This window comes from Vidua chalybeata, chromosome 1, assembly GCF_026979565.1.
Source record: "Vidua chalybeata isolate OUT-0048 chromosome 1, bVidCha1 merged haplotype, whole genome shotgun sequence".
Classification (NCBI taxonomy): domain Eukaryota; kingdom Metazoa; phylum Chordata; class Aves; order Passeriformes; family Viduidae; genus Vidua; species Vidua chalybeata.
In genome coordinates, this window is record NC_071530.1 from 35901727 (window position 1) to 35916518 (window position 14792).

The window sequence follows — 14792 nt, forward strand, 5'->3', positions numbered from 1 at the left end:
GTTTTGAGCTTATGTTTCCTTTCACCAAATAAAGAGAAGCTTTTATAAACTTACTTTATTTGAAAATGTTTTTAAAATTACTACAACTTTGAACTCTGTTCAAAGCTCAAATATTATCAGCAATAAAAAACATGAGGAAAACCAGAAAACTTTCTGTTACAGATATATAACAAAAGGTTTTTCATGTAATCAAGAACTGTGGAAATTGTTATGGTTTGAGATTTACTTTGGAAAAATAGATTCAACTTTACAGTATTTATGGCTTATTTTGCTTCCCCTTTCTATTATGCTTAGAGTAACTAACTAGGTCCAGCTGTAGAATAAGAAGTTACTTATTACAGAAACAATCAAAATATGAATTATTAGCTGTCCTGATGAGATGACTTTGCCTCTCATTTGGGTAAATGTACTTCACTGCAAAGCTATTTACTACTCTATCTACTAAGCCTGGGAAGTTCAAGGAAAAGAGGGAGATTGATTTCATACAAAAGCCTGGAACACATTTTCAGCTCACATTTTAGTTAAGTCATATTGATACTTGTACCTCAGCAGAACAAATCAAAAGAAAACAAAGCCAGAACAACTTTCCCTCCCCAAGAAGAGAGAGGCTTCTTAGAAGCACAGTTCTAATGTGCTGCTTTTTTTTAAAGGTAAGCAATGACACAAAATAAAATATTGATGCTACGAAACTTTCTTACATGCCTCTTCAGAACATATCTCTACCAAAAATTTTAAGTTACTTCAGTTTACTGAATATAAAGAAGCAAGATTTAGACTGCAAAACATAATGACCTGGAATCAGATCATCCGGAAATATTGCCATTAATTTTGAAACCTCTGACCAGAATTAAACATCCAGTTTTTTGAGAGGAATGAAAGGTAGCTCTATATTCTGCATGTTTATTAAAAAGTAATTAAAAAACACATGAAGGCAGGCAGTGGAACAACATGTACGTGTAAAGTACCACATTATATTTTCAAGACTGGGCCCTAAAATAGGAACCACAGATGTTGAAAACTTCCTCTGTCCTAGAATACAAAATTATGTCAAATATGTGACCTTGTTATAACCTGAAGCTTACAGATGGTATATATTTAACTCTGAATAACTTGCTATAGAACTCATATACTTAATGACAGCCATACATCTTGCTGTGAAATGCATACTTTGTTGCATCAGTTGCATACAGAATTTTTTGCAGAATCTGATAGGACATAAATAAATGCCTCTATTATCATTAAGTATCTTTCTCCTCCCATTTAAAATTATATAAGCTAACAAAATTTTCTTGATTGCTTGTTTGTCCCAACTTAATATTATTGATCATCACTAAATTATAAGAATTTAGCTGTCCACAAATTTCAGGTGTACTGAACCGAAATAAAATAAATTATAATCTTTTTAAGATGCCCCTCTTGCACAGATTAAACATATTCAGTAACTGCTACTCATCTGTGTGTTTTATTCATGATATCTCTTAAAAAAATGTGAGCCATTGTCTTGTGCATTTTCTCCTTTCTCACAGGGGAACAGCATAAAAATATTTCAAGTGTCACAGGGAAGCTTTACTCAATTCATGAGCTTTGTCGGAAGGTGGAGCTCTATACTTGCCTGTATCACTTAGAGCACATAAAATCTGCACTCCAAGTAAAAACACAGAACTACTCACAAAACAAACCTGCATTTAACTCCAAGATACAATTTGTTTCATAAATACAGGAGGCCATTTCTCATAATAAATAGCTCCTCTCCTAGTATTTGGAAAGATTTTCAATATGTTAAAAAAGTCATAATGAAATTTAGCCTTTTTAAGGTCTCCTTTCAAAGAATAGGCTTGCATTCCTTAAAAAAAAAATGTAAGATAGCTGATACTTACAGGCATCTCTGATATACAGTAACATGGCTACAAAAATGTAGTCAACTAAATTCAGGGTGATACTGTCAGCAAACAGAGCATCCCAGACAACCAGAAGATCCTGAAGAGGGAATTCACGTCCAAACAGGAGCCTTACCCATCGCCTGAAAAAAAGGGGAAAAGTTATGATTTGTATTTTTCAAATTTTACTAAGTATGGTAAAGTCAGGACATATATTCCAGGATCAGCTACAGTCCTAAACATTTTATCAGAAAATTCTGCTAAGTGTCAAGATCTGTGATAAAGACTTAACTAATTGTATTTGTGGAAATGTTACTGCATCTACATCAAAGAAATTATGCATTAGAGACTGTAGAAGCTTCCCTGACGAATATTATTATGTGGGTGACCCTCAAAGGACAAAATACATCAATCCCATCTACCACATTTTTGAGCATTTAATGTGATAGTGACCTAAGATGAAGGGGAGAAAATGTTATGCAAGAATGGCCTGGAACAGCAAAACCAGGAGGTTGAAGCCAATGGTTTGTGAGAAGCCCTGAAAAGCCCAGTTAAGCGAAAGCCAGTTCAGAAGCAGATGCCAAACAGCAACTAAAATGGACCAGGTCACAGTTACTGTGAAGGGGTTTTCTCCCTGTTATGGATGACAGTGTTTGCAACTCCATATAAAATATGCTATGGATGCTATTTTCATTAAATCTAATTTACATCTTTACCAGATTTAGTGATAATCTCCAAGTAGGCTATACTGTTAATTCCTATTTATCTCTGTGCCGTTTTCATACCTAGCAAAATGTGAAAATTTGTTATATTAAATGCAATATTTGCTTGAGGCTGGAAGCTTGAGATGCAGAAGAAGAAAACTGTTTCTCTAGTTTTCTCATTTCTAGTTCTGACTCTTACACTGACTTACTTGCTGACCTCAGGAAAGTCACTTCTCTTCCCTATTCCAGAACAGACCCACTAGCTTTGTATCTTTTTAGGTAGGATTATCTAAGGTCACATTTGAATGAGCTAAAGAATAGTTAGTAACATTAATCCTGAAATAGTTATTACGAAATGGACTTAAAAATAATGAATTACATTTTTAGCTGGGATATGCAAATAGCTACGCATGTGGAATCTGTTTATTCAGTGGCAAGAAAAGATTGATTGCAAATTTCTGCTAAGCAAATTAAGTCATTCTTTAAAACTCACAAAAATTTCTAAAAAGGCAACTAGAAATTTCTTCTTCAAGATTAGTTTCACTCGTAAGAATTCATGTTTAACCACTTTTGTTCCAGAACTCATTGTTGGCTTAAGGCATCCAGCGTTTTGTTATTGGCTTTTTTTTTCTGATTCCCGTATAAAGAAAATACTGGACAAACTTACTCCAGCATGCCAGTCTAGCACAAGCTTTGAAGATAGTAACAATCTGCACAAAATGACAGTCTCTTAAAAAAGAAATTCAAAGGGACTGTTGTGAGTGAAGGTTGTGTTCTCAAAACTTTTATTCCCAATGCCACTGGAACCATATGTACAATCCACAAAAATAACCACGTACAGATTTAGGGATCACTACATAGAATCTTTTCCTTGCGAGATATGTTCCATTTTAAAACTGAAAATACATTATTTCAAAGGACAGCATCATTTCATTCTCATATCAAACATTTATGCTATATGGTTTTGTAACTTTTTATGTTAGTACAGTAATTACAGAAGTCCCAATATTTGCTACAACAAAACAAAAACTCTGTATTTCCCTCTCTGATCAAACCCCTTTCCTATGAGGACTTATTTTGGGACCTCAGAAAAAGAAAACAGAACTGTTACACAAAAGCAAGGCTTAGCTGGTGCATTTAATACCATGTCTATTCTACCTAAGGGGTTTTGCCATAGTGGCACATTACCCTGCAGTGCCCAGCCTACAGGAGACTATTGCCCTAGGGTGGCACAAACACTACTCAGACTCTGTGTGAAGCCCATTACCTGCAGTAGCAACTCCTCCCACCTGTAAAACCACAACTTTTCAGCTACACAAACTGTTAGGCAAGAAATCTCAGCAAAGCTTGAAGCATTTGAGCTGACTTTGCTTGCAACTACCCAAGTCTCATTCAAAAGCCTTGCTAAGAGTATAATACACTTCAAGGGAAAAAATACACCATGGTGTAATGGGATTTGTTATTAGTCCTTTATTAGAAATCTCTTTTGCTTCTTTACTACTTCATTATGCAGTGTTAATCGTTTGTAGATGCAGGTTTATTCTGCTCAAGCAGAAGTCATTCCTTTTTTTTCTTCTGCTTTTATATTTTCTCCTGGGAAAATTAAATCTCATTCCCCAGAGGTATCACGTTTCACAGATGTAGACTGCTGAAGAACAACTGGACTTCCTTTTGCAACCATAATATTGCGGTTAATTATTTGAACCTTCCTGTCTTAAAGAGAGTAAGCAATTCATACTGTTGTAAATGCATATATACTTAATGCTCTCTTATTTTTTTCAGCAACGTTTAGCTCACAGCATCTATAAACCGAGGGCCCTATTGCCTATGAACCATGCTGCCATATGCAGGACTTCACTCAGCTTTTATATTCATAAAAAAAAATCTTAATTCCTTAACTAAGTGTCCACACTGAAAAGCTGTCTTTCAAACAAACACATTTTTATTGCTTTTACAAGTATTTGCAGAGAATTTAAGACACCCTTAATAATTGCACTGCACATGATAAACCTTTTCTTTTTGTTTCATCCCCTCCCTTTTTTTTTTCTGTTGAGATGGCTGTCTGTGTTTTAATTATTGTTCTGTCCTGATAATCTTGCCTTACATCTGTTACACCTGCAGATTGTGAAACTCACAATAGTATACCTTTTATCACATGTGGTAATACAATAATTCATATTTTACCAGGTACACTTAGCAATTAAAATTTACAAAAAAACCCCCAGATTCTTTAAAGCCATGATACACCAAGGTACTACTACCAACATTGTAGAATATGCAACTGTATCTTCCACTTATTCTTCCTATATAATTAAACCAATAATCTCAAGAGATCAGTAATTACTAGCAATAGATAATGATTCATTAATGACCTTACAATATAGGGAAAGCAGGAGAAAACTCTGTGCTAGTAAAGCCATTAAAGAAGGCAATGATCCAGCTTTACCAGTTTTAACTAACACTAAAACCATTTTGACAAGAGATTTACAGGGCAATTCCCCAACCATCAAAATTTAAACTTATGTTATGTGTTCCATATATGTAGTTGCTTATCTTCTCAGTCTTCTTGTGAGGTAGAGAATTCTTTTTTAAAAAATTAAATAAGCCCAAGAAATAGTAACAAATGAGGTAAAATAAACAGTTTAGGAATGTTTATGGGGCCAAAACAACACAATGAAATCAGAAAGAATAAGAAAAATTGTAACAACAGGAAACAGGAAAGCTGTTAGCTTCACTCTGAAGCTAAATGCCTTGATCTAGGACTTACAAGTTGACAACAAGGTGCCTAAAAAAGTCTATTGTTAGGAGCACGTTTTCAGTCATTTATACATTTGCTGAATTCAGTGTTCAGTACAATTTCGACTCCAAGCATCTGCTCAAGGCTTGATTTTTTTTTTCATTCATTGATACTATTCATTAGATTAAGGCTAAAAAAAATTCTGCTCGTGCTTAACTTAGTTTTTTTTTTTTCTGCAAGCATTTCACTAAGGTCTAGAATCAAAACAACAAGGTCTTTGGTATCTTCCTTTTTACTGTGCATAGAAAAAAAAAGAGAAGCCCAAATTTGGTAATTCCTTGTTTGACCTAAGCACAGCAGAGTGAAGATTTCCACAGAGCATTTTCTGTTTCTTCCTAACTCTTGCCACCAGCCCAAGAATGCATCTGCCACCCTGTGCTTCATCCCAGCTACACATTCTACATTCCCTGCATGGCAAATGGTAGAAGTGTGTATCATCCCCTGCAATGGCTACTGTCACTTAGGGGACTGGGTGGCAGAGGATGCTGTTGCTGTTGCTCTGGTTTCCAATGCTTGCAAGACTAGTCAAGGTCTTTCAGAGAAAGGAGGGTCAGTAGGATTTTGCAGGATGTAATTTCATTTTCAGTGCAAGTTTTGCTGCCTTTTTTTTTTTTTTATAAGAAAATTATTTAAATGGACTTTAAGTATTGAAAAGAACACCATCTTATCAAAACTAAGCACTCGGAAGCTGAGAAATGCCAAAATTAACATCAGTTGTTTACTAACTGAGAAAATGATATGTAAGCTCTGTCTCTTTAAACTCTGTCATGAATTATGTTCAAGCAAACATTTGTAGCCAGTGCAATTTACTATGTAAAGTCATGGTCAATAATTTAGGAGAAAGGGTAGACAGACTTTAGCTGTGATCTGCCTGTTCAAAAATAAGATATAGAAAAAGGATGAGGAGCAACATTTGTATAACACTTGCAAAAGAACTTCAAATTATACAGACGATGAAGACTTTAGTAGTTCAATGCCACCAGAAAGCACTACTCTGGGCAGACTTGGTGCCTGCACTAGGATTTCAGGCTATGTTTCTAACCTATGGACACGAGTGGGCTGCAGATGAGGTAGGCATGGGTACCTCCTGCAGAGGCACCCAGGGGTAACACGGGGGCTACTGCTCCTACAGCAGCACTCATCAACACTTGCATGGATGAGAAGGAAATACACAGTAAAAACACCCTCAAAAGAAGATTCCAGAAACATTTGATTCCAGAAACTCTGACAGATCTGATAGTTGCAAGAGGCAGAAGGGAGACAGGTAAGTTCAATCAGAGGATGCTTATGGTAGTTCACTTTCTTTTAGTGACATGAAGGAGACCAATCAAGACAAGCCTTAGCAGCATTCCAGCTTAGACCTGTTACACAGCCCATTTCTCCAGTGCTCCATCTCCTTCCTTAATAAATCTCATTTTTATTAAAACCACCACGGCTATATTTGGTTCAGGATTTTGTTCTGAAGGTTTTATTAATCTCTTTTTGTCCTAAAGAGATTAATAAAACCTTCAAATCATACAAGACAGAGAAGGAAACATGCCTGAAGTATAATCAAAACTTGCTCTTTCAGCTACTCTTCTACAAGGCTTTTGTGGAAGGGCAGTACTGCTTATGGTGCATGAGGAACTCTTAATGATCACAGATGAGAAGAAAGGCAAAACAGCTAAGTGTCACAATTAACAAAATGGCATTTCTAAGATAAACAAAACCTTATTAAAATCCAATATTTTGTCAGAACAGAAAGAAGCCTGTGAAATCCCTACAAAGCCAAAAAACTGGTATAAGAAGTTATGTGGGAAGCTCAGCAGACTTTCAGGGATTTACAGAGACTTCTAATGTGTTCGATTTAAACACTGAGAATTTTACACACGGCATACCCTCATATGCACACTACCCATAAATGATGTACAGTGTGATATTGTTACAGCATATGCTCCATTTTCTGCCTTAATCTACTTAACTTGTGAAGGGAATGAAAACAGACATCTTGTTAGAAGATGTGTTTACTTCAACCGTAAATTCAAATGTTAATTCTGGATTTATTAGATAAAATTATGTGGCCTTTGTCATTTGAGAAGGCAGACAAGATGATCAGATTTTCCTTAGGCTGTAAAACATTTAAATATTATAGATTTCTACCACATTGTCTCCAGCAGTGTATGCTGATTGTAAAAAAGTGTGTGTGATAAGGAGGGAGAAAGTATGTGCCAGCATCTAGCACATCATTCAGCTTCTCCCTTAGACTTAGAGATAATAATGAGTATATAAAAAGATCCTTCTGTCTGTCTGACTTATCTCTTTAAGTAATTTCAGACTTTTATATGGAGTATTATTCTACTACAGAATGACATACATGTTTTAATATGCCCATGATCTGGGTGGGATTGACCTGCCCTGGACTCCCATCAAGGTTGTTAATTTCATCCAGCTTCTCCTGTACGGGCTGCATGAAGATTTAGTGGATCATTGCACCAAATACAGGAATCACAGCCCTACTGCTGGGTGGATACACAGTCAGTTATTTGGTTTCCCTTTTTGATATTGCCTACTACTGAATTTTGTAATATTAATTATATTAGTATATATTAATTTATAATTATATTAATTACCTTATCAAATACAGACTAGCATATCTCTTTAAAAGAAATACCATGAATTTTTTTTTTTTACCAGAAGTGACACAAGCATCTAGTTCTTATGTGGATTATTTCCTTTCCCATTTGATTTCTTTCAGATTACTGGCAAAGATTACTCAGTTTTGCATTTAAGAAAAATTCTTTGTGTTTCAGGAAAACTCTATGCATTTCCTTATTAATGAAGGTTTTTCTTTCCAAAAAGAATTCTTAATAATTACCTTTCCTTCTTACTGCGATTTACCTTTCTCTGCAAAAGCACTTTACTGCAGTCTTAAGCCAGACCAATTCTAAAATATTCACTTGCAGAAATGCACTTAAGGGAAAAAACTAAACAAATGTCACTCCTGTCCTCAAAAAGATTAAGAAGGACCCAATGAACTACAGGCCTGCCAGCCTCACCTTGATCTCTGGAAAGATGATGAAGCAGCTAATTCTGGAAACCATTTCCAGGCACATGAAACTCAAAAATATAAGGAGTGGTCAGCAACTGGCTTTTCTTTAACACTAGATTTCAAAAACAGAGCTAGGAACTTGAATCTATTTAAAAGAGAAAACAGGAAGAAATTCCCTATTTTTTTTCAGCAGGACAGATGGGAGAAACTGGACCTTTAGGTACAAACTTATACTGTGGATGTAACTCTAAGTGATCAGAGACTTGCACTGAATGTAACATTCAATTTAAGAAATTCTCTGCAGTGGGAGAAAACTACACTGTTCAGTGTCTTTTTCATTCCTCCTAACCATTACAAATTAAAATACTTCAATTTTAGTATTTCACATAAATAACACTTTATAAAGGCTTAGCAATTATAGCTATTCAAGCACTGCATTGACACTGCCAGCCTGTGTTTGCAGCAAACACAAGTTACTGGACTGTAACAATTTACTGACCATTCCTTAGCATGAAGGGTGGATAACAATGTTGTACTCCAGAAGTATCTACAGGAAGAATGATCACAATTAGAGAGTTAACATACTTTCAGTAATTGCTGATTTTTTAAAGAACAGAAATTCTAGGCATGTGTTACTATTTTTTAAAAAGGTGGGTCAAGTTGACAACAAATATCACAGATCAAAGCCAAGGCACATGTTTTTTCACTTTGGCCAAAATGCATATATTACAAGATGAAGGATTTAGCTGTTACACCGTGACTTATTTAGCAGTTATCTGGGCTAAACCGTGCTTTCATTCAAAGAAAAAAAGACTGAAGAATATTGCTGTGTTTCCTTGAAACTACTAAATTGAGACAGGTCAGGTAATGTTCAGATTTAAAGGGCAAGGATCAGCCTGAAAAAGTAATGGTGACAAACCAGAATGACGAGAGCGGAGTGCTACATTATACTGGAAAAAACTCCTTTAAAGTCAATGATAAACACCCCTTTAAGCACACAGAGTATGAGACTTCATCTCATCTTCATCTTCACACTCTGTAAACCCCAAATATAATGACCAATATCTGCAATTGTAAGAGAAAGTCATAGGAACCTGAAGGTGTGCCTACTGAATTCTTAATGTTCTTTGCCTCTGTGCAATTAAAACCTACAGTCCTAAATACTGATGATGCATGTGCATTTTGTTTTGAAAATCGCTGCAGAGCAGCAAAAACATTTTCTTTTTTTTAAACAAAAATAATTACAGGTGAATGATTTTAAACACTGTTTGCTGCAATAAACCTATTGAAACAAAAGAGGCACTTCTAAATTAGTGAAGTTCCTACTGATATCAGCTATTAGCAATTAGGAACTCCACCCCCCCCCCAACTTTTCCATCTTTAAACAGCAATGATTAAATTTGGTTTTAAAGTGGAGAAATTATATTAGAAAAACAACTCTCAGTGTTGCAATTAAAGCACAGTTCTTAAGACGATAAAATAAATTTGCTAATAGCTTTATCCACTGATTCAAGATGTATGCAGTAGGTTTAAAAGATAGGATTCTTTTGTAGAATTTCTCTTTAAAAGAGGAGTCTATAATATTTCATTGTTCCATATTGTCAAATATTCTATAGTGTTAATACATTTTTCTGTAGAATCTACTTAGGCAAGACTTAATAAAAAAGATGTATATTTTAAAATAAAAGGAAGAGAGATAATTTTGTTAATAGCTCCAAAGTAAACAAAAAAGCACTGATAAAATAGTATAAAGTTTATAATCTATCTTTGAGACCTCTCTATTATAATTGAATAAAACGTCTTTTCTGTCCATAAAAAATTGAAATCTACAGTTGAACCATTTTTCTGTTACCCTGTAGTGAAATGTGAAACCAAAGGAGCTATTTTTTTTTTTCTGGTATGCCAGGTAAAACATTTTAAAAATTTCAGGAGATCTAACTACTTTCAAATTCTTCAGAAGCTATCTATCTGCCTGTGTCCAGGAATGGAACTGCTACACCTTGTATTAAAACCAACAAAACAACATGTCTGTTGTGAGTGCACAACCAGTTTATCAATCCCTGTTAGTCTTTTTTTCCTCTCTAATCCTGCTTCTCCATCACAAGTGTTTTTTGGTGTAACAGAAAATTCAGCTGATAAAAAAGACATTTTTAGGTTTTCCTGGATGTCCACTTTTTACTACTTGGTCTGTTGTAGGTTCAAACTGACTCTTTTCTTTTTATAGGAACCTGCTATCAGACGAGACCAAGCTGCACAGGACCAATGAAGATTTCAAATGCCCCCATAACTGCTTGTATTATAAGTTTATTTATTTTGGGGGGATTTTTTTTTTGTGTTTTTATCACGAGCAACTTATTGGGAGACCAAATATTAGTAGAATTATATGAGACAGACCCTTTTATGTATTGTTAATTTGATTTTTACAAAGTTTATTTTGTCATTTTACTGTGAAAAAAAAGGTGTGGGAAAAGCTTCTAATACTTTTCTTATGGATGTAGAATTTTGTCTCAATCAAATGGGAATCGGTGAATTCAACCAAATTTAGCCTGGGAGCTAGTACATGGATTTATGAGTATTTGGAATCATACAAATTAAGGAACATGTATTAACCTTCCCATTTCTGCCTCAGAAGACTTTAGATTTATGATAATCTGGCTACCTTTTTCAGAGATATTAACCAGTCAACTAAAGAATCTTAATGAAATAAAATTTCACATGGGGAGTTGTCTTCCAGAAGGAAGGACAGCCATGGACTGTAAACAAGACCTGGACAGAATACCAGCTCCCATGTAACTCTAATCATTTATGGAACCTAAATATTACATTGTGAATTACCACTTTTATTCCACAGAGTATGGGCTATGGTGGAAGGATGTGTTTGCATGAGATTTTGCGTGAGACCTTTTTACTCACAGATAGCCTAGTTGAAGGTATGAGTATTCACTCCAATTTTTTGTGTTCATAATAGCATTAATATTAAGACAGATGATTTTAGCACCCTAATCATACCCTATGATTATTCTCCTGATGCCTACTGTTGTATTTTAATTTTTGTAATCACACTGTATTTGACAATGATATGTACTATCCCTCTTCTTTCTCTTCTTTTTTTTCCTCCTTCTGTTTGCTATGTGAAAATTACCAACACAGGAGAAGATTTGGAGTGAGCAGCAGAAGAGAAATAACAAAGTGTTTGAGCCATGGGGTGGTGTCAGAGACTGAAACATTGATGGTTAGTGGCTCAAGCAGTTGCCCGTTTGGAAAAGCTACAGGGGCTTTGCTGAGTCTGGGTTTGCACCCCTGGACCGAAGGAGGAGAGGTTTGGGTGTGTGGTGGGAATCCTCTGATCTGCAGAAGAGCAGCACAGGTGCAGGGAGGGTGAGCAGCCACCACCAGAGGATGACCACACCAAACTGACCTTGGTTTAGCAACAAGCTGGGTTTGAGCCAGATAAGGGAAAAGGCCAGTGAGAAGCAGGTGCTGCTGAGGTGGGATAATGCTGTTTATCCTGCCAGTGTCCTCCCTTACACAGCTGGGCCAGCTGTAAATCTCCCCTCCCACGGAAGGTATCAGGACACTGGTGTTCACAGCTGAGCCTGAAGGTGTTCATCCCCTCTGTGGGGCAGAACTGGCTCAGTTACACTGGCATGAGAGGCAGCTGTCATGGCTTAGAGGGTGTCATAACCCATCAAAGACCCCAAAGCGCCCCCATGCTCATTTCTGGGACCTTCCACCAGACCACGGCACATGATCCCCACTGTTGGAACAGACAGTGTAAAACTCCCCCAGGGGAGGTGTCTGGGCTTTCTCACCTGAACCAGAATGTTAATAAACCCATTGAACTCTGTGTTTAATGGGATTTCCCCAGTCTTGATGGATCAAGGCTACAACCATCACCTGGACAAACAAGATGCTGGATCCATGGGTAGAGATGTCTTTTCTCTCCACTATTTACTATTATCCTTTCTCCATCTTTTACTCATATTTTCTTAAGTGATACCTTTATACAATCACTGCAACATACTTGTTCTAAAATAAACCTGCATTTTATATTTATATATATATATATATATATATATATATATATATATATATATATAAAATCACCAGTCATTCAGTATTGTTTCACTCTAATCCACCCCAAGGGATCAATTACCAGGAAACTCAGTTACCCTTGCCTTCAGGGGTGGGTCATAACATGTGGTAAAATAAAAGATGGCAATATATCCAAGAATATGAATTAAAAAGTAAACTGGTAACTTTAAGATAATTAAATGACATATCAGATTGCCTCCTTTATCTCATAAAAATGCATGAATGTATGTCAAACATATCTGAAGTAAAAGAACATGGCCTTTACAAAGTGATAATCTTTCAGCTGGGTTTACAACAGAAGAAATTGAAATTGTGATACTTTGATATGAAGAAAATAAAAATCTTGTTATTTGGCAGTCATACTCAGAACCAAACAGACATCAATAATGAAGATGAATAACTTCAACAAAATCTTACTAAACATACCTTTTGCAGAAGCCTTATTTTAGTATTTGAAAAATTCCTCCTAATTACACTGAATATGAACATGGATAAAAACTAGATTACCACAGATAAATAAAACCCTTACCAATAAACTAGTAAGAAAAATGTGTAGAGATAGTAGGATACCACAACAGATGCAAAACCTCACTTGATACTTTCCCCTTGAGAGTCAAAATTAAACAGCAATAAACCCAAAATGGACAGAATTCCTACCTACCACCTGAACTGGGGCCTTATTTCTGCAAAACTCTTTATAAGTAAGTATACAGTATTGCAAAATCTCTTTGTAGGTCTCTGGTCCAAAGAAGAAATTTATTTACTTTTTAAAATGAGGAGAGAAGATTTATATCGTCACTGAATTCAATATTACATCTATTGCATGCTCTAAAACTAAATTAAGTAGCTGTTCAGAGGCCATACATGCAGCAGTCCATTTCAATCTATTAGTCTGGCTAAGTGCCTTCATACATCCAGTAAAAAGAGTCTTCCTCATCAATCTGCCAGTTTTAGTGACCAGTCAACTACATGTTGATGCATGCACCAAGGAAACACAAATGTTTCCTCCCTGCTGTTGTACTTCTGAAAGAATTGAGGGAGGCTATTCTAATAGGTAGAACACAATGATGACTTAGATGCTTAGTGTAAATAACAGTGTTAGAACCACCACTTTACTTACAACTTTAGTTCCAAGGCAGAATATATGTCTGGAGCCCAATTTCATTACTAAGCAGGGTAAGGCAAATAAGAGTTAACGTCTTTTGCTTGGTAAGTTAATTGCACCACTGTTATACAGAGTCTTGTTTTAATTTAAACTGTTAAGCAAAAAAATGCACAGTCTCAGTTTGTTTTATCCTTTCTCTAAGTGCAAGGATATAAGCTTCAACTTTTGTGAAACAAAAGTACCTCTGACTGGTGAAGTTTTGTGTTGTGTAGCTGCAGCCTTATGGGAATTCTGCATCTTTTCAGAGATGCACAAGGGCTTAGTGGTCTCATTTAGTTACCTATGTGCCCCTGAAGAAGCCCTGCTAGCAATAAAACACTCTGGTGGCAAACAGCTAATTCATTAATTAACCACAGTATTTGCCGGAAAGGGAAGCACTAAACAACACTGCAGAGAAAGTGCAATTGTGGTTGTTCCAGGTCCCTGTCTGCAGTGTGTGCGGCAGAGGCAAGCAATGCCTATGCTGTTTCTAATTATTCCAATTATCATGGCACACTATGAAAACTTGATTAATAACACTGAAGATATTGTTGTGGCAATTAGCCATATGGTTGTGGGACTTTATTCTGTCACGATTTAGCCATTAGCATCTACTTATGTTTGTCAGAACAGAGCATCCGTGACAAGTTGGAGTTCCGCTCACCTTGCCGAGTCCCTGGTGAGCAACACCAGAGAAATGTTTATTCCTGGGAGCCCCGTGCCTGAGTAAATTTTTCATGTGGCATCCGGTCTGACTGGGGACAAATGTCAAGTAGCTTATGCCACGACCCATCAAGCCAGGCTCCTTCTGCAAAAGGCGCCTCATGAGCGGCTTGTCAGGGCAGACTTCTTTCAGGGGAGTATTTGACCAGTAAAATTAGTGTCAAATGTCTTGTGTTCAGTGTTTTCAATGGTTAACTGTTCAGACAGCATGCACCTACCCTTATTTAGATGTGATGAAATGCTCTATTATGACTTTATACACCTATGAGTTACATATTACCGTGTGCTTGAAATGTATCTCTCCAAGCAGAGGGACCACAGGGGCAGCACTCCTGTCAGGTTGGTCAGCTGAACTGACAGCTAAGTAAGCTGACAATTTTTATGAGCCACCTTTTTAAAACACAAAACAATGCTTATTCTAAGT

General features: G+C 36.2%; 1 protein-coding gene across 6 annotated transcripts in view; it reads right to left on the bottom strand.

The window, feature by feature from the left end:
- TBC1D5 (TBC1 domain family member 5) overlaps positions 1 to 14792 on the bottom strand; it is a 318166-nt gene that overhangs the window by 77837 nt on the left and 225537 nt on the right. For all 6 annotated transcript variants that reach the window (XM_053967563.1, XM_053967571.1, XM_053967579.1 and 3 more), the window contains one exon: positions 1878 to 2020. In XM_053967563.1, coding sequence (XP_053823538.1) covers positions 1878 to 2020 — 143 coding nt within the window. The remainder of the gene's footprint in view (positions 1 to 1877; positions 2021 to 14792) is intronic.